This window comes from Phoenix dactylifera, chromosome 4 (genome assembly GCF_009389715.1).
Source record: "Phoenix dactylifera cultivar Barhee BC4 chromosome 4, palm_55x_up_171113_PBpolish2nd_filt_p, whole genome shotgun sequence".
NCBI lineage: Eukaryota > Viridiplantae > Streptophyta > Magnoliopsida > Arecales > Arecaceae > Phoenix > Phoenix dactylifera.
In genome coordinates, this window is record NC_052395.1 from 5,508,564 (window position 1) to 5,527,587 (window position 19,024).

General features: G+C 36.4%; 1 protein-coding gene across 6 annotated transcripts in view; it reads left to right on the forward strand.

The window, feature by feature from the left end:
* LOC103721891 (MMS19 nucleotide excision repair protein homolog) overlaps nt 1–18,796 on the forward strand; it is a 31,876-nt gene extending 13,080 nt beyond the window's left edge. For 2 of the 6 annotated variants that reach the window (XR_606367.3, XR_003388482.2), the window contains 14 exons: nt 340–393; nt 4,821–4,907; nt 5,026–5,764; nt 6,791–7,170; nt 7,258–7,331; nt 9,301–9,406; nt 9,673–10,556; nt 12,377–12,452; nt 12,540–12,651; nt 14,108–14,184; nt 15,110–15,190; nt 15,342–15,421; nt 15,532–15,614; nt 18,464–18,796. Coding sequence is in view for 1 of the 6 variants with exons in the window: in XM_008812268.3 (XP_008810490.2) it covers nt 340–393; nt 4,821–4,907; nt 5,026–5,764; nt 6,791–7,170; nt 7,258–7,331; nt 9,301–9,406; nt 9,673–10,556; nt 12,377–12,452; nt 12,540–12,651; nt 14,108–14,184; nt 15,110–15,190; nt 15,342–15,421; nt 15,532–15,547 (2,766 nt within the window). In the remaining 5 variants the exon portion in view is untranslated. Of the gene's footprint in view, nt 1–339; nt 394–4,820; nt 4,908–5,025; nt 5,765–6,790; nt 7,171–7,257; nt 7,332–9,300; nt 9,407–9,672; nt 10,557–12,376; nt 12,453–12,539; nt 12,652–14,107; nt 14,185–15,109; nt 15,191–15,341; nt 15,422–15,531; nt 15,615–16,598; nt 16,752–18,463 lie in introns of all 6 variants that reach the window. The other 4 variants (XR_003388481.2, XR_003388480.2, XM_008812268.3 and 1 more) reach the window with 4 other exon arrangements.
* The last annotated feature ends 228 nt before the right edge of the window (nt 18,797–19,024 follow it).

A 19,024-nucleotide genomic window follows, 5' to 3' on the forward strand; every position in this document is an offset into this window, starting at 1 on the left:
TTTGTCTCTGCGGTTTGCTATATATATTCTATATTCATATGTGCATACAGCATATATTTCATGCATACATGAATATGTACATATATGTGTATGTATACTATGTACTTGCAAATAGACATGCATTTACATATATCCATTAATATGCATATGCATGTACATGTGTGCTAGCATGCTGGCGTGTATGCATGTGGCTTCATTTGGTCATTGTAGTGATGGGATGCTAAGATTTAATTTCTTGCTCTTGCATTGTGATTTGTTTTCTTGTTTCCATCCATTGATTGAATACTTATTTCCTCTAAGTTTATTGAACATAATTGCCATAATTGTTACCATGTTCAGCCAAGAAGTGATGATTTCGACATTACAAGGGAAGACCTTTCTAGGGCACTTATGGTACGTCTTCTTATTTGCATTGTTCTGGCTGAATCTTATTTAGTGGCTCTTCAATTATTCTGTAAATAGAAGTTATTTTAGCCAGTAAAGTTTGTATTCAAGCAAAGCACTGCAAAGTGGCAATGTCACAGACAACTTGCTTCTTTCCTTCCCTATTTGCCTCGAAATTGACTAAGAAATGGTTTTTAAGAAAGCATTCATAATCAATTTTGCTTCACAAGCATGAACTTGAATTATTCACTTTTATTGGCAATAACTTAATCACTGACATCTTCATTAGTCATTACATTATTAGAATAATATTTGAAGCATCACGAGATGATTATTATAGGGGCACATAGATGGATCTTGTAATTCACTACCTTGCGAGCTTTCCCTTGCTTGAACTAGGGCTAAAATGGGCGGGGCCAGGTTAGGCCACCTCCTTGCTCGAGCTTGGCCGATATTTTTGTCGAGCTTCAGGCTTGGCCGATATTTTTGTCGAGCTTCAGGCTTGGCCGAAGCCCAGAAAAACTATATTGGTCTGACTTGACCCTGAATCCAAGCTTAGCTTGATGCCCAAATAGGCCTAACCCAAAAAAATTGAGCAACCTAGGAAGAGGGGCACTGGAGAGGTCAATGAGGGTGGGGGTGCTAGTTCGACAGTAGCATAGGCGGTGGAAGCAGAGGAGGAAGACTAGGGTGAGGAGGGTGGACTCAGTGGTGAGGGTGCGGAGGAGGGAGGGGGAGGAGGTTAAAGTTAGGATTTTGAGAGAAAGAAGGTGAGAGCTAGGGTTTGGGGGAAGGCAGTGATAGGAAAGAGGGTGAAGGAGAGAAGGGAGACAAGGAAGGAGAAGAGGGTGGAGTGGATGAAGAGGAGTGAGTAGAGGGAGCAGAGGGAGAGGAGGAGGAGGAGGGGGTTGGTGGAGGAGGAGGTATTGATGACAGAGACTGCTTAGGAGTGGCAGTAGTTGGAGGGGGTGGAGGCAATGGAGGGGAAGGTGGCTAATGAGGAAGATGAGGAGGAGCGGATGGGCCATAGAATGCCACGGGGTTGGGGGGTTAGGAAACTGGGCTAGGGTATGGGTGTAGGCTCTGGTTAGTGCATTGGTTGGGCTCGGGCTGGGCTCGGGCTGAGCCAAGGCTTTCCTAAATTTAAACTGAAACTAATTTGGGCTTTATATCTAGGCCGAAGCACGACTTGAATCCCTTCAAACTAAGTCGAAAGCATGGCCCAGGGCCATTTCTAGCCCTGGTTTTAGCAGAAGCATTGTGCTTTCTCCATATGTTGGAGATTAATATGTTTCATAAGTAATTGTTACAGCTCCATCACTTGATAGATTTCATGATTGTCCATGCTTGGTAGTATTATAATCGATATGCTTCTATGACTAAAACAGTGACACCACTTTGGTGACAATATGTAGTGCAGTTGGGTGGTATATCATAGGTCACTGTTGTTCTGAATTCGGATTTAATAAAAACTTGAAAATTGGTTTAGTAGTTGCAAGTCAAATTTTTAATTCTAGAAACAACACTTTGCGAATTACATGATGACATGTATTTTTGTTTAAAAGTCAGGGTGATGTTTTAGTGTATATATGTATTGTTGCTGTAACTGCTCCCCCCCCCTCTCCCTCCCTCCCTCTTCCTCCTAAGAAAAAGGGAATCACAACCGGAGTACGATCCTCTTTCAGACACTTTGTGAATTGAGAGTTACACCCTATATTAATCCAAGGCCCTCTTGGTGCAAGGACATCATCATGATTTTGTTGCACATGCCTATACCATCTAAATTGGTGATTTATTGTTAAATAATTCATATGTGCCTCTTCGGCAGATGTATATATTTAGCTTCATATCATATCCCTTCAATATGGTAATTACACTTATATTCATGTGCATAGATCCTTGATATCACCCTACTTATGATCCATGCAGCATTGTTGGCACTGTTGTACATTATCTTCATGTTGAATTACTTTATCATCCCAAACTTTTTGTGTTTGCAATCATTTATCGATGATATCTATAATCCATCTACAGAAATTGATAGAAAATGCTCTCCTCCAGTTGCTCTCTATTTGGCTTGTCTATCTCTTCTGTTTCTTCTAATTCACAGGTTCACTTGGTGACACCTCTGCTGTAACTCTCTCTCTCTCTCTCTCTCTCTCTGTGTGCGCACGGCTTTTTGAGTTTGATGTGAGGTTGTGTACAAATTTTCTTAACCCCTGCCATGGAATAGTTGATCCATGCCTTAAGAATATCTTCTTTCTTTTTTGCTTTCTAAAGAAAAGGCAGTTTCTTTTTCTACAGTGGATGACTGCATTCTCGCATCCTCTTGTGGTTTTCTCTGCTGCTGACTTGCCTCCTCTCATGACCAACTTGTTTGGCCTTTTAGGTAGTGTATTATGGTTGTTTATCTCTTATCTTCCTGTCTGATGAGATTCATCCTCAGCCAAAGCTTCTTTTGTCTCTTTTCATCCATAAACTGTACCATCTATATCTGTCTTATATTTTTGCTGCTATTATAAGTCAGTCCTAGCAGAAGCCTTCAGGCAGTTGTTCTTCTTATTCTCTTTAGAATTAATTGTTCTGACTTTGGATCTATGCCTGCTACTGTTTTAAAAGCTCTTATGCTGGTTTGTGCCAAGGTTGTTTATTCTATATAGGTGGTTCAAGGACTTCCTTGCTATAAGGGTTATAAATTCTTCATTTTGTTCTGAGTAAATAAGTTGTTTAGTTGTATGTCTAATTTCTTTGTGGATAAATTATGAATACTTTGCGACACAAAAGTGCCCAAATTGCTTAGACTGTGATTGCTATTTAAACCCTTTTTGGAGGTCTTCAATTTCCAAGTTCTCTTTTGAGGAGACCTATAGCTGTTATTCTATTTTACCTTAGTTTTTTGGACTTTTCAGTCTTTGAGTTGGAACTCATGTAATGTACTACCTCTGATTAGCATATCTCTTGACAAAATTGAATCTGGCAAAGATAAGGCCTTTAAATTTTGATTTGACATAAGAACTGAACCTACAGACAAGTAACTGATGTATTTCAGTTTACTTAATATTTTAGAAAATAATAATATTTAATAATATCGCTTGAGCAGATGAAAGTACACAAAAATAATTGAACTGGCTTCTTGCCAAGGTATGCATATTTTTTTTAACAGGCCTTGTCCCTTTTTAAAGTTTTGCTCCAAAGGGGGAAGAGTTGGCAGACAAAGCAGAACAAGTTATCTTGTGGCACCTCTATTAACATCCTCTAGACTGGGTGCATCTTCCCAATGGAGCTAATTTATGATTGAGGCTGACCCATTCCAAAATGGTGGTGCCACCTAGTTTGGTTTTGTGTTAGTGTTTCTAGAGAGAGAGCTGGAGTTTCATGCATTATTGAAGGTGTTGCTTTATTATCATTTTTGGATTGCATTCTAGGAGGTTATCCATTTTAAGCATGATGCATGTCGTGGCTCCAATTAAAGCACTCTACCTTTTGGGGCACATAAGTATCCAACATATGAAATGGGTAAAAAGGTCCACACTGACAATCTGGAGCAAGTTTTCTAAGAGATCTGAGTCTCTTTTTGTGCCTAATTTTTATTGTCATTGGTGATTATTTTGTGTTTTTTTTTCCTGAGAGGATGGGAGGAAGCCTGAACGAAATCAGGGTGAGGGTGGGATCAAACCCCAGTATTGATATTAAACACCCAATGACTTTACCAACTCAACTGGCTGGCATGCTGTGGTGACTAGTTTTATTTCTACCACTGAACTTCATATGAGAAGGCTTCTTTAATGACCCATATCATAACCTTTTACTTGTTTGCCATTTAAAACAAAGCATTAGGTACTTGCCTGTGCTGCCTACCGGGAATATGACTTTTCTATATTGATGATTAAGAGAGAAGCAAAGTTGGATATTATGATGGTTGCCATCTCTGTGCTTATTTACAAATTTAATTAAGCAAGTACATAGTCTGTGGAACCATATCATGGTAAAATATTAATATTTGTCTTACTACCAAAATGAATATGTTATTCCTTGTATTCTACTTCTACGATTAATGTATTGAAGGTTCACCGTACCGGTACCGAACCCCATACCGGTGCCGCACTAGTATAGGCATATCGAGTGTCAGTAAGGTATGGTACGCGGTATGCCAAACGTACCGATACTGGTACCCATCGGTATGGATACGGTACGCCCGGTACCGACCGGTATAGCATACCATGAATATATTCACTTCAAATTTAATGACTGGGAGCAGTAGAGAAACCAAAATGCTTTGCTATGAGTTGCAATTATTTTAAAATTTGCTCCCTGCTTTGGGCATGCTATTTATACTTTAAGATTGTTCGCGGTCGCCATAAGTTTTGTGTTTCTAATATTAAGGTTTGCTTATAGGCAACTTTCCTTTGTGTTTTATCCGTCTGTGTATGTTGCAGCATGCCTTCTGTTCAACTCCATTTTTTGAGCCATTTGCAATCCCGCTGCTGCTTGAGAAACTTTCCTCCTCTCTTCCATTAGCTAAGGTTTGTAATATTATTTTATAATTCATGATGTTAACTGATCTCAATAAATTCCCTTTTGTATTATGTAATTTTGAGCTAATGGCCCAGTATATAATTTGATGAGTTCAAATGTTTACAGCTCGATTCTTTGAAGTATCTTAACAATTGCATACAGCACTATGGAACTGATAGAATGATCAAGCATGCTGGAGCTATTTGGTCTAATTTAAAAGATGCGATCTTTAACCATTCGCCACACAAAACTCTATCTTCGACTTCAGAAGCAGCTGGAAATACGGAATCTGAGGAAAATCAAATTGCAAAAGAAGCTCTAATTTGTCTGCAAACAGCTATTTTGCATTTAGACTCTCTAGAGAAAGATCCTATTTTGAGTTTGATTGTTGAAGATGAAGATATTGAAATGAAGTTTGGGCTTGTCAGCAATGAAGGGGCTTGTACAGGCATATCCATTGAAAGCTGGCGCCAACTGAGTGCTGTTGGAAATATCTTATCAGTCTCATCAAAAGCCTCCATGTCTGGCTGCACAAGAGTGTTTCAGAAATTTTTTCCTCGCTTGATGAATATTTTGGAAGTTTCTGCTAGCAGCTCATCTTATGGTTGCAATACAAAAAATAGAACTAGTAGCTTGAATTTTGGAGCGCTTTATCTCTGCATTCAACTCCTTGCTTCATGTAGGGAATTGACATTGACTTCTCAAGACTTCTCACCTCAAGTTACTACAGTGCAAGACACCTGGTGGTCCATGCTTCAACATTTCTCTGGTCCATTAGTTCATGCTCTTGGATCAGCCCTGGTGGCGGTTGGAAGCTCTGAACTTGTGAGTAACAACACTGGACATGAACATGCCATTTATGAGGGTAAAACTTTTACTTTCTTTTGTTCTATCCTTTACTTCAGTACATGCTTCATGAAGATAAAAAGCTTGTAAAAACTATCTTCTTTTCATTGTTGGTCGTGCTTCAATAACACCTTCAAGGATTTCTTAGTGGTTGATCATATGTATGATGATCAGCTTGCTTAAGCTTGTATCCATATACAGAATTTCTGAAAGAACATGTCCTATTCATCTGTGACCTTTATGGTGTAGGCTTGATTTTGTATATGATATGCTTGCATGCTTTTGAAATTGATGATATTGCAGTTTTCTTCCAGAGATGTCATACTTCTCTTTAGATGTTATTTTGTTTAGAGCACCAAGTTCTCCTTAAGTAAGGGTATATCAAGTTGCTTTTCAAGCCACATTAATCAAGATTTTATATATTTTTGCTGAAAATTTAACTTGGTAAGCTACGCGATTTTGTAACGCAGCTTAATTTGAGTTTTCTGACTTCTGACATGTTACACCAAAAACAAATAACGAATCACGTCACGTTTTATGTCAATTGTACAGCAGGTCTCTCCATGTGATACAACTAATCAATCCTTTGAAACAAAAATTATTAATTGGAAAATGGCATGTTCTTGAATTCATACAAGTGAAATGAAGAAATAGATGATGAACATGCTGTAACATATGAACAGTCGCCATAGGTTATGCTCCTATATGCCCTTATATAAATGCTGAACTTTATCATTATTAACTGGAGCAATGGAAATACTAAATCAGTTATCATGATTTAAAAAGTTCAGTTCATAATTGCTTTGACCCTCCTCTTTGTACTGGTCAACAGAATTAAAAAATTTGGGGTTCATGGCAGCACAATGAAAAAACGAGGTTTTCCTGCTATGGTTTTTTGGTGATTTAGTTCTAATTCATGGCTACAGAACGATGCTTGGGTGCAATTTATGCCGTTCTTTGCTTATATAGTGGTGTAATCAGGTACATTTGTTCTGTATCATAATACGTGTTGCGTTTTGTCTTTTTTTCTTTTTCCTTTTTTTAGTAAAGGGCTTGCAGGTACTTGCAATGTTTCCAGGATGCTACTTGCCTATATCTGAGGATGTTTATGAATATATCTTGGTGATCCTCGTGTCAATGGTCACTGAAAGGTTTGAAGACACATTCTTGTGGAAATTATCGGTGAAAGCATTGATCGAAATTGGTTCATTTATTGAAAAGCATCATGATTCTTATAGAGGAATAAGCTTTAACAGAATTGTTGTTGAAAGGATTGTTTCTTTGTTTCAACATGATGATTCTACCATGCCTCTTGCACTAAAACTGGATGCAATTTCTGAAATTGGTACTATTGGGGTAGATTACATGTCAAGAGTAATTAGATTGCTTGAAGAAGCTATTCTTTCCAAATTTTTAGCTGTCTGTGTAAGTTGTACAGGCGTATCTTTTAGTGATCTTTAAATGCCTTTCTCCAAAGGGCAGAAGAGAAACTCACTGATGCTTCTCATTTAGGTTGAAGGATGTCTTGAAGCTGCTGAGATTTTAGTTCCTCTGCTTGAGTGCTACTCCAATCGGGTGCTTGCGTGGTATGAAATTAATATATCCTCTATTATGTCCTACATGATTTAAGAATTTCCATAAAGCATCTCTTCAGATGCATGGTTTCATATACTTAGTTTTGGGAAATGGATAGAACATTTCTGTGTAATTATAGTCATCTTTGAAACATCATATGCTATATGGAATTTCCATCTACAATCTTAAGAAGAAAAAATTGACGACCATTTATAATACAAGTTTACAACATTTAATTACACCCTATGCGGGATTTTGATTTCAGTAGTCTTCAAAACAAGAAGCCAAATCAAAATAAGTTCAAGGCGAGTTTGGTAATTATTATAAAATTCCATCAGCCGCCCTTTATTTAGCCGCATATATGACCTCTTTTCCACTGACTACCCCCCACCAAAAAAGAAAAGAGAAAATTCCGCCATTCAACCCAACCAATCATCATCACTGGTGCAGGCAGCTCCCCCTCAAATAGTTTGCCCAGTGTTACTCTCTGTCAGTCCAGTTAGGATTCCAACATAGAATGATTATGAGCAAATATTAAGTTTAGGTTGTGATCCTTTAGGTTCCCATAGGTCCACAAAAAGCAAATCAAATTCCACCCTCCACCCCCATCCCCCAAAAACATGCAAATTTAATTCGCCAGCTATAAGAGCAGATATATTTTCATTATAAGATGAAGTCCATGTTAGGCCCATCTGAAGCCTTTTGCCTCTTCTTGCAGCTGATTGCATATATGTTTTCAATACTGGCTATTTAATAAGCACTGTTGCTGGCTAGTGGCCCCATCTAATTGAGTCTTACCCTTAGCCTCATATTTTGGTACTCATTTCTATCTGCAGCTAAACATTTGTTGATTTGACTTTCTTAATTCCTCTAGATATTTAAGTTGAAGTCCTCCCCTCATCAGTTTTACCATTCAGTTTTGAAAATTTGCCACCCATTTGAATTATATCTGCTGAACAAACTCTATGCTAGCTTGGAACTTCTTCGGAGCAATGTCCACTTCATAATTCCGCTAGAAATTCACTCCTACACATTCTTTCTAAGCACTTCTGGGAGATCTACTCTCTTTTTTTTGCACATGACCCCAAATCTTCTTCTGCACTTTATCTGGCTTCTAGCAACTAAGAAACAAAGAGTTTTGGAATCTGAAGTCATCCGGATTTAAATTTGATAAAATCTTTAGTAAATGTTAAAGTACAATTGATTTTCTTATTGCGGGTTTCAGAGGCCACCAGAAGGGCCATATCTACTATTGATCCATGTATTGTTTTGGTACCTCAACCAGTAAACTTTTAACATCTATTCATCTATTCTACTCCTCTTATGTACTTATTTGAGAAGTCTCATTCCTTCAAATTATCTTAGATTAATAGCTACCTATAACCTGTTCGTATTGTCTAATATAAATTTGACCTCATGTGGAATAAAAAAAGGATCTCTTTATAACAACACAAAGAATATGGAAGAAAAAAGAGGCAAGCAGTTACCAAGCTTTGTAAACCTCAACAATCTCTTTAATTCTCTTTATCTTTACTTTCTCTTTAGACTAATTTGCCTTTGCTGTGAATAGGTATGTTAATTTGACCTCATGTCTCTCAAAGTCTTAATTATCCCGAATCTTATAGTTTTATATTTTGATAATTCTCTTTCCGGTAAGATTTCTTGTTTTGATCAAGTGTCTCACCAGTCCGGTATGATTTTTTCTTTTTACATCCTCTTTTGACATTCCATAAATTCAATAACTATCTCACACGTGGCGAAATTATGAGGACTTCATTGAGCACTGACTTGTCCTTCATGTATATACATGCATGCTTGGATATACATATATCTGTGTTTGCAGTTCCGGTAATACCTGTATGGTTTTGTCATCAAGAAAGTAGTACCCTTGTGATTACATTTAAATACTATCTCATGTAAGAATTCTTTAGAACTTCAGGGAGTTGATATGTTGATATAACCCTGTCTGCATGTGATCAGGTGCTACACTTCTGGTAATTTTGATGAAGTTGCAATGCGGTTTGCTCTATGTATCTGGGACCAAATGGAAAGCATCACTATTTTTGACAAAGATGTAAAACTTAAGGTAACTGGTGCTAGTTTTACCTATTTTACTTGCATCTGTTTTTAGGTTAATCCTTCTGGCACAATATGTAGCTGGGATAGCTTTGATTTCCTAGTTGTTTTCACTTTTAACCAGCTTATCCCAGCTGTCTGTTGTCAGCCTTAAGCTGTTGAAGATATCAAAATTTGCCATATTTTATTCAGTAGTAAATCTGACTTCCATGTGGCCAACATGAGAACCAACATATACTTATGTGGCAAAAAAATATTGATATACTTTAATTTCAGGATCTTCTTGATAGAGTAATGATGACAATGAAGCTTCTAGTTTGGGGTTGTGTTGAGGAAAGTCAATCCTTGATAGTGCGGAAAGCCTATAGTGTTCTTTTATCTACGACCTTTCTTTCAGAGGAGTCATTGTCATTTTCTCCATCCAAGTTAGAAGGGTTACAGTTAACTCCAGATTTAGTTAACCTGTCATGGAGAGATGAATGGATTGTATCTCTCTTTGCATCAGTAGTGATGGCGCTTCTTCCACAAACACCTCTGCCAGATGTAAAATTGTTGTCGAATATGCTTACGACTTTCCTACTTAAAGGACATCTGCCAGCAGCTCAAGCATTGGCTTCTATGGTTAACAAATGGCATGTAAATATTGATAAATCAGAAGTGTCAAGTGCTTATACATTGGATGAAGCAATTGAAATGATTCTTGAGAGGAGTTTATTGAGTATCCAAAGCAGTAGTAATTTGGGAAAGTCTGATCTTTTGAACAATGGTGAGAGAATGCTTAGTTGTTTATGTCTCTTAAACAAGAACAGTTCTTTTCAAAATAATGCAGTGGTTGGACTAGCATGGATTGGAAAAGGTCTGCTTATGAGAGGTCATGAAAAAGTAAAGGAAATAGCAATGCTTTTGTTAAAATATTTGCTTTCAAATCCATATAAGGAATTACACTCTGATGTATCTGGAAGTGGTGATGGGCTGGATGTGCATACTTCTCTAGCAACATCTGCCGCAGATGCATTCCATGTAATTCTGAGTGATTCAGAAGTTTGCTTGAATAAAAAATTCCATGCAACGATAAGACCACTTTATAAACAACGTTTCTTCTCAAGCATGATGCCTGTCCTGCTCTCATCAATCAAACAATCTCGCTTGTTGAGTATGAGGTATTATCAGCCTTTTCACTAACTCTTCATCTATCTATTTATTTATTTTTTGTTTCTGGATCTTTTGAATTCATTTTCGGTAGATATATTAGTTATGTTTCTTGTGATTGTTAATGGGGTTAAAGTTTAGTTATTCTTCTATTTTATATGAGTTAATCTATATTGGTCAATTCAAGTTGTTCAAAATGTGGCATGAAAAACAATTTACGGCATATAATAGATTAATTTGAATGTGGCCAGTGTTGCATGGACTAATACATAGGTGTATGACAAATATAGTATGACAAATATAGTAAAAGGTGATGCTGGTATTCTTTAAGATCACTTATGTTTAGATCTCTCTATTCTTCAGTTTCAGATGTGAAAACTGGATACAGTTTTTTTTAAGAAATAAAAATTTGATCATGCATGTCTTTAATGCTTCATGATCGGTAGCGTTTTTTGTATGGTAAGACCCTTGAGCATTAAAATTAGAACCTTACAAAAACATAGTGAGAATAGCACATTTCATATGCTTCTTAGGTTGGCCATTGGTAAGTTAAGTTGTGTTGGTAGGTTCTGATCAGACTATGAGAATACTAACCATGTTGCAGGAGAATTTAAATATGTATGTGTTAGACCCTTCGACACTGGATGACACTTCTAGATGTGAATCCATGATATCGTGTTCCATGTTAAATCTTGGCATTTTTCTTGAGGGGATAAATTCTAGAAAACTATTAAACTATTATACCGAGTTGTCTATTAATGAGACCATTTTTTTGGTATGTACATGTCTATACATATACGTTCATAAATTATAGACATGCCACCATTTTTGGGTTTCAAAATATTTTGTCTCATTGCTTGTGACTGGAGCCAATTATGTCAGATAGATTTTTCTGCTTTCTATCACCATAGTCCCAGACTAAATAAGTCTTTAGATGTTCTTTACTGGAGCTGATTGGACTAAAAGCAGAGCTGTAGCTAATGATTGGCAAGTTGATTTTTTTTTGTTTGGAGCAAGGTTTGCCATATTGATGTGTAGTATCCCATACCAAGCATATCGTACCATACCGGTACTGAGAGTAGACTTAGTATGGGAGGAGTACCTAGTCTCAATATGCCGAACCATCCCCCATACCGGGCGTATCAACATTGCAGCAGCATGGTACCAATATAATAGCGAGATGGCGAGCCTTAGTTTGAAGCAAAATTTGTTGTCTCGGTACCGGTCTCTATACTTACATCCTAATAAAATGTCGATTCACCTGATACGGGGATCGGCTCAACGCATAATGCCTTCTGTACCAAATCTCAGTTCAGTACCGGTATAGTACGGTACACAACGGTACGGCGAACCTTTGGGTCATGATGGATACTATTACTCTATTAGCTATTCATTAACATTAGAAAAAGGAAAATAAGAAGTGAGAGAATGTTATTTGGTTCAATTATCCTCTTCGCTACATGCTTATATGGATGATCTAGCTATTGGCTAGGATAATATTGGTTAAAAATCCCAACTCTGTTACTCCAGAAGCAATGGAAACTCATTTTTTTTATTGCAAATACCATTAAATCTGCTTCTGGTTTTCTACAACAAAGAACAAAATATTCCAGTTGCTTTTGGACTGCATCATTTATTCTTTAGAAGTTTGATTAACTTACTCAGGAAAAAAAAATCACATTATTGATAGCCTGACATGACTATTACATTTTTCGTTTTCTTTCAAGTAAGCCATGGAATGTTGATCCTTTTACATGGACACAAAATCTTGTATTCTCAATGAGTTGTCCAGTGTTGGAATGAAATTACTTGAACTGAAACATAATTTCAGAGTGGCATTGTGTCGAGCTTTTGCGCATGTTATATCAGATGCTCCACTAGCTGCAGTGGTTGCTGAAGCGAAGAAGGTTTGCTTTGGAAACCAAAAACTTTGATTTTCTTATAACAAATTTATCTAATATTTCGTTATTCCCTTTTCATTCATCTTTTTGCAGATCGTACCCTCATTAATGGATAGCTTTGCCATGTTGAGTGAGGATGTTCTGAATAAAGATCTAATATACAGCCTGCTGCTGGTCCTATCTGGGATCCTGATGGATGATAATGGTGAGATTAGTCTAGCACATTCTTGTATTATGGTTATCAGTGGCTGTTTAAGCTGTGACACATCTTACCAACAGCTGTTAGCTCAGCTGGTTAGTACCTTCCACTCCAAGTGAGAGTTCCCACGTTCAAACCAGATCCTATTCTCAAAAAAACTTAATAATGAAAATAAAAAGGGTGATATATCTTTAGGCAGAAAGCAATAATGTTAAATTTGATATCTCATAAATCCAGACACTTCTAGATTTCTTCATGTTTGTGTGGGTGCATACATGGGCCAGTGGCTAGATTTGTACATTACGTATATGTATGCATACCTATGTTTCTGTAATTTATTTTCTGTTACATGTATGCTACCATACATGGGCCAGTGGTTATTTCGGCAACTTTGGTTGCTCTGCAGATGAGTCGCACTGAGCCTACAGTATCTGGCACTCTCATAACAAACGTGATTGTGAATTACTTGCTAAATGCTCAACAAGTCTGATCTTGAAAGAGAGGAAATCTGAAACCATGTTTTTTGTGGGGCCTCTATATTTGATTTGTACATCTATCTACTACCCCCTGTATTAAATAAGACATCAAAAAATCAAAGGGGTTTCTCTAATAAATATTGGTGAGGCAAATTTAAAGCTAAGCTTGGTAATCGGGACTGCTTGGGTAAAAGCAAGAGACCCCCAATGTACACACAACAAGTGGAAGTTTTGAGGAATTTGACAGTCATCTGTCTGAACTGAATGCTACATGAAGAAAATTAGCCTAATGATGGAATGAGAGACCTAGGTTTTAGTAGATCATAAACCAGATTGTTTATTGAAATTCTTAACATATTGGAACACATTGCTGCATTTTTCTTGTACTGCTTTAAACAATGTTCAGGACTCCGACGTCGATCAGACTATCTTTTAAGACTGTAAAGTGTGTTTTTACTACTTGCTTGTCAATATATCGTTGTTGATCGTCTATATATTTTTTACTTATATTTCCACTCCCCATTTGTGACAAGGCACTCCCCTCGACCTGCAATGGCAGGTTCTGATCAAATTCCATTTGACTTGACATAACAGTTATTATTTTTTTATGGAAAGACTAGCATAGCTATGGTTCCTGAAATTAACAGGAAAAAGCTGTAGATGATCACATGAGGCGAACGCCCTAATGACTGCATATCTTGAATGCCATTTTATGCCATCAGTAATGAAGAACAAGTATTTAGTTTAGGACACGGAACAATGGTGTTTGTCATTATTGATTTGGTAAATCACCAGTAGTTTGATCAAACAAAAACATGGATTTCTTTATAAATTATCAAATATAAAATTACTAGAGAGAGTTTTTGTAGATCTGAGCAATGAATCATATTCTCAAATAGTTACTTTGGTTCTTGGTACTGCTACTTGCATGTAATTATCACTTAGTTTTCTTGTGATCTTTGTGTTGTTTTTGCATGTGAATACAGGAAAAGAAGCCATCATAGAGAACATCAATACCGTTATAAGTCACCTCATCAGACTGATTTTCTATCCCCATATGATGGTAATATCTTGTCTTTAAACTTATGAATTTATAACATATGATATTATTGTCTACTCTGTATTTAATATATTTTTGTTTTTGAAAATGAATCCCTACTCTTTTCCTGTAGGGCAAACATGTTCTGATTACCATCAACACTATACCACTTAATATCACATATTTTCTCTTGTGGCACTATTTGTTATCAGTTTCTTGCTTGGCTGTAAGTGCCATGGAAACCTGTTTGACCCTTCTTCCTATGGAGGAATGAGATGACAATACGCATATTTCTGTTTTTTCTTTTGTTGTGGATCATTTTTAGTTTTTCTGGTTTCATTGATAAAACAAGATGTTTAACATTGTGATTTTAAGACTTCTATGAAACATAGTGATGCATTGCGATGTCTTCAGATAAAAGGAAACTTGGCCCCGGAGGGGATGGTGGGGGGTTTATAATTTTTTTTGGACTGCCATGTACTCGTCAATCTTCTGAAAACGATGTCATAAATGCTTGTGATCACCAGAGTTTGTAAGCTTCGACAATCATTCAATTCCTTGGAATTTTAAGTTGAAGATGTAAACTGTGACTCTGACACTGATTATTTTATAATCTTGCAGGCCAGTTTCATAAGGACAAAATATTTTACAAATATTTCAAATTTTCAAATAGTTCTATTTTTCCTTTTACTTATGTTGCTTGAACCTTCCTACCACTCAAACCCAGCACATGCACGCATGAAAAACTTTATGGATTTTCTTGGCTAAATTTTTGAGGATGCTGTATGGAATCCTTTATTTGCATAGAATTAAACTACTCAAAACTCTTCCTTTTAGTTTTTTTGCTATAGGATGAGGCATATTAGATCCTTTTCTTGTTGCACTACTTTCTTTTTAACTTGCTCCATTGTTTTAGCTGAATTGTCTGAACTCCTTTTTATTGTCTTAGCTTGTTCGGGAGACGGCAATTCAATGTCTTGTAGCCATGTCAGGCCTTCCTCATGCAAGGATCTATCCCATGAGGCCTCAGGTTGGTTTGATTATTCATATTACGTGCTATTGTTTCATTTGTCAGACCATGTTTGTAGGTGTTAATTCATGCTACATGCATATATACATACATATTCTTTTCTTTTTCTATGAAAATTGATAATATACATGTCTCCAATACTTTTTTTAAGGTCCTACGGGCTGTATCAAAAGCTCTTGATGATCAGAAAAGGGCTGTCCGTCAAGAGGCTGTGAGATGTCGTCAAGCATGGTTTGGAAATTTGACTTTATACATTTGTTGTTTTCATTCATCTATGGCTTTTTGCTTACAACTTGATGCATGATTTTTATTGTTAATATTTGCAATATATGCTACCACAGGGTATCAATGGCATGAAGAAGTCTGCGTTTTTTAGGAAATTGGAACTTAAAGCTGTTCTAAGGTTGAGAATGGCGTAAACCAGGTTTTTCTTTATGATATGATCTTACAATACAAATGTTTGCTGCAAATCCCTGCAGCCAAAAGTTTAAATGTTGCTCTTTTTGTCTTTTTCGTCAAAATATTGAAAGTACTAATTATCAAAGATTAGATAGAATTGATGTGACTCAAGCCTGCAAATATAGAATCAGAAATCTAACGTGTAAGTCTTTATAGGGTATAATTCTGATTTTCAACCATTGAGATCACTGAAAATTGTGACAAATCCCTGCAAAACAAGAGAAAAGTAGAGAATTGATAGGGGCCTAGGGAAAAAGGTTGAAGGCGAATAAAGAAAATGAAGAGAGATGAATAAAGAGGAGAAATACGGCCCATGAGCTGAAAACTCAATCTGGATGTCTCATCCACGACCCCTGTAAAGATGTGATGGTTGGTCAGGCCACAAAGCCAATCAGGATGCCCCTTGTATATGACTCTTCTCAATATAGTTTGCGCATGCATTGTTGGCCATGAAAATGCATGTTACCAACCGTGAAAATGGGACTGAACTAATTCAGAAAACAGATCAAGTGACAGTTCTGTACATGACAAAAACTTGAATAGATCAAATCATCAACAGTAACAATAATGTGCAAGTAGCAAATTTTAAAACATCAGCACTAATCTGTATCAATTATTCGGACAACACGTGTCATTGTTGTGGTATTTGATGGGTATCTGGAATTCATCTGTGCCAATATGATGACTATGCTCTTGATTTTACCATTAAGAATGACCCAAATCATAATTATATAGAATCAGCTTTCTACATATTGCAGTTTGATAATACAAGATGATCAAACTGTGGCAAATTGATTGCACTTACATGACTTGCCCTGTATCAAATCTCTGTATTAAACTTGCATGTCTCGGCCAGGCAATAATTTTTTTCTTCTTTCAATCTCTATTTTAGGAGCTATCTTTTTGTTTTGCAGATATATTTTTCATGCAGTTTTTTTTTTTTTTGCAGGGTGGGGGGAGAATTAATTAATGAAATAAGATTCTAAAGTATAAAAAAGAAAATTAGACAATCAAGGCGTTTAGATGGTTTGGACGAATCCACTTCTGCGAAGCATACCTGCAGTAGCCATGGAGATGGCTATTGTTGAAATTACAATCAGATGTAATTTACGCAGTCAATCTCATCCATATGTACTTGCATACAGCTGTATATATGCTCTTCTTTTGGATTTAGATTATTCAACACCATATATTTTTTCACTTGAAAGCTTGATGAAATGGAGTTCTCTACAGCAAAACATACAGAATTCAAAACACTCACTTAAAATTGCCTTCCAGTGACCAGCGCAGTGGCTTTTTTTCCTGCATAATTTATAACCTTGTATTCTTATCTTATAAAAGTACAGAAAAACATGAAGCAATTGCGCAGTTACATGATTATTTCCTGAGAAAAACACAAAATCATGGTGATAGCTTGGTAAAGAAAAACTTGATCACCACGTTTTATGGGAACAGTTTCTTAGGATTGTAATTTGCTATTCCTCGACATGTTTGAGTTTGGTGGATGATCACTTGTTATGGAATAAATGGCAATATTTACAAAAATAAAAAACTGATCCTAGAATCATGGGAGGCACAAAAATCTGGCAGTGTTTATTGCGGTAGCTGAACTTGAGTTGTCACTTGCTTGATCGATCCTAGAATCATCGGAGGCACAAAAAATTTGACAGTGTTTATTGCGGTAGCTGGACTTGAGTTGTCACTTGCTTGACTGATCCTAGAATCATGGGAGGATAAGAGTATTTATTAGTGCCCATGTGGACTTTTATTTTTTTTTGGCATTGACGGAAATTTAGGCATGAGTTAGAAGTCAAAACATTATTAGTATGTGTCAAGGTCTTGAAAAATTTCTATGATGGATCACCCAAGAGATACTGTAAAACCTGGGTTCTGTAGGTTGACGTAAGGATCAGTCCCTGAAGATTTTCCATTGCAAAAGTTCAAACTGGTTAACAATTCAGAGATCGCATTTTCAGATGGGTTGCTATGTGAAGACATCTTAATATTGCTTTTCTCACAACTATAAGCTTTCATGTATGGTTCTCTTGGTTTTTCCCCAAAAAAGAAATCAATGTTTTATTTTAAAGCAACCTATTGTCTCCTACAATTTGCAATTCTATCATTCCTCAGGAGCCTGATCTCATATATGTTCTCTCTGTGATTACGACAACAGCAAGGAATTAGGGCAGGCACAAGATTGAATATCCCAAAGGGTGTGTAGATTTGGTAACTTGACCTAGTTTGTGAAAATTGGATTGAATTCTCACTTTCTCAATGACCTGTTACTTTCTACCAATCATTTGCAAATAATCTCAACAATTTTTAACAATAATGCAAAGGGCCTGATCAGCGGAAATTGCTAATGCATAAACACAGGTTCTGGGCTATGCTAGAATATCTATTTCAAGACATGGAGAATCTTCATATAGAGCCCAATCATTTAAAAGATAATGCAACAATCTTCTCTGACATCAGATTTTGGCATCAATAATTCACTAATTGCTCATCTGAAGAGTGAATTTGAAACATTGTACTTTTCTCTTTAAACTTTTTATTGACTTTACTACTAAGATCCAATGTAGAAATTTGTGGACACATCCTCTTTTAGCTGGTAGATCAATTTGTTACTTTTTCTTCTGCTTTCCACGACACAGACTGTTGGCCTACTCACTGCAAAAGCAATCTTTCCAATGAACATAATCTCGAGTTGGGAAAATTAGGAACTTTTGTTATTCATTACTAGGAAATGATTATTCCCATTCAATTGTTATTATCAGGTTTATTTGTTTCTAATTGAAGTGTTTTAATGTCTAGGAACCAACTCAAGTTGTGATATGGCTCCCTGGAATGATCTGGATGTGCAATGCCACTTTAGCTTGCTCTTTGAGTTAAGAGGGAGGACAAGATAGAAGCCTGATACTTTTGCTATTGCAAAGTTTGTTTTGCATTCATAGGGATGTAATTATCATTTTTTTCTTCACATTTTTGTTGGGGCAAGCATCTCTTTGTTCTCTTACTTTACTGGACTTAAATTGCCTTTTTTTTTTTTTTTGACTCTTTTGAGATTCATCGCTTAGCCAAAGTATGAAGCACACTCTGAACTTGTTGGAACTGTGTAATTTAATGCATGTATTTTGTCAACAACAATTGTCTTTAGGATTGAGTTTATTAGTATTACCTGATGGATTGATTTTGATGAGTACAAAATATTTGAGTATAATACTAATGATTTTGTGTTTTTAGAAAAGTTAAATTTGTTTTATATAAAACTCAGTGAGGTTAAAAAGTTAGAGAAGCATGGAGAAGTCTTTTGAAGAGTTTTAGAGGTTTCTGTAGTTGAGTCCCAGGATATATCGAGTCGGCTTCTGAAGATCA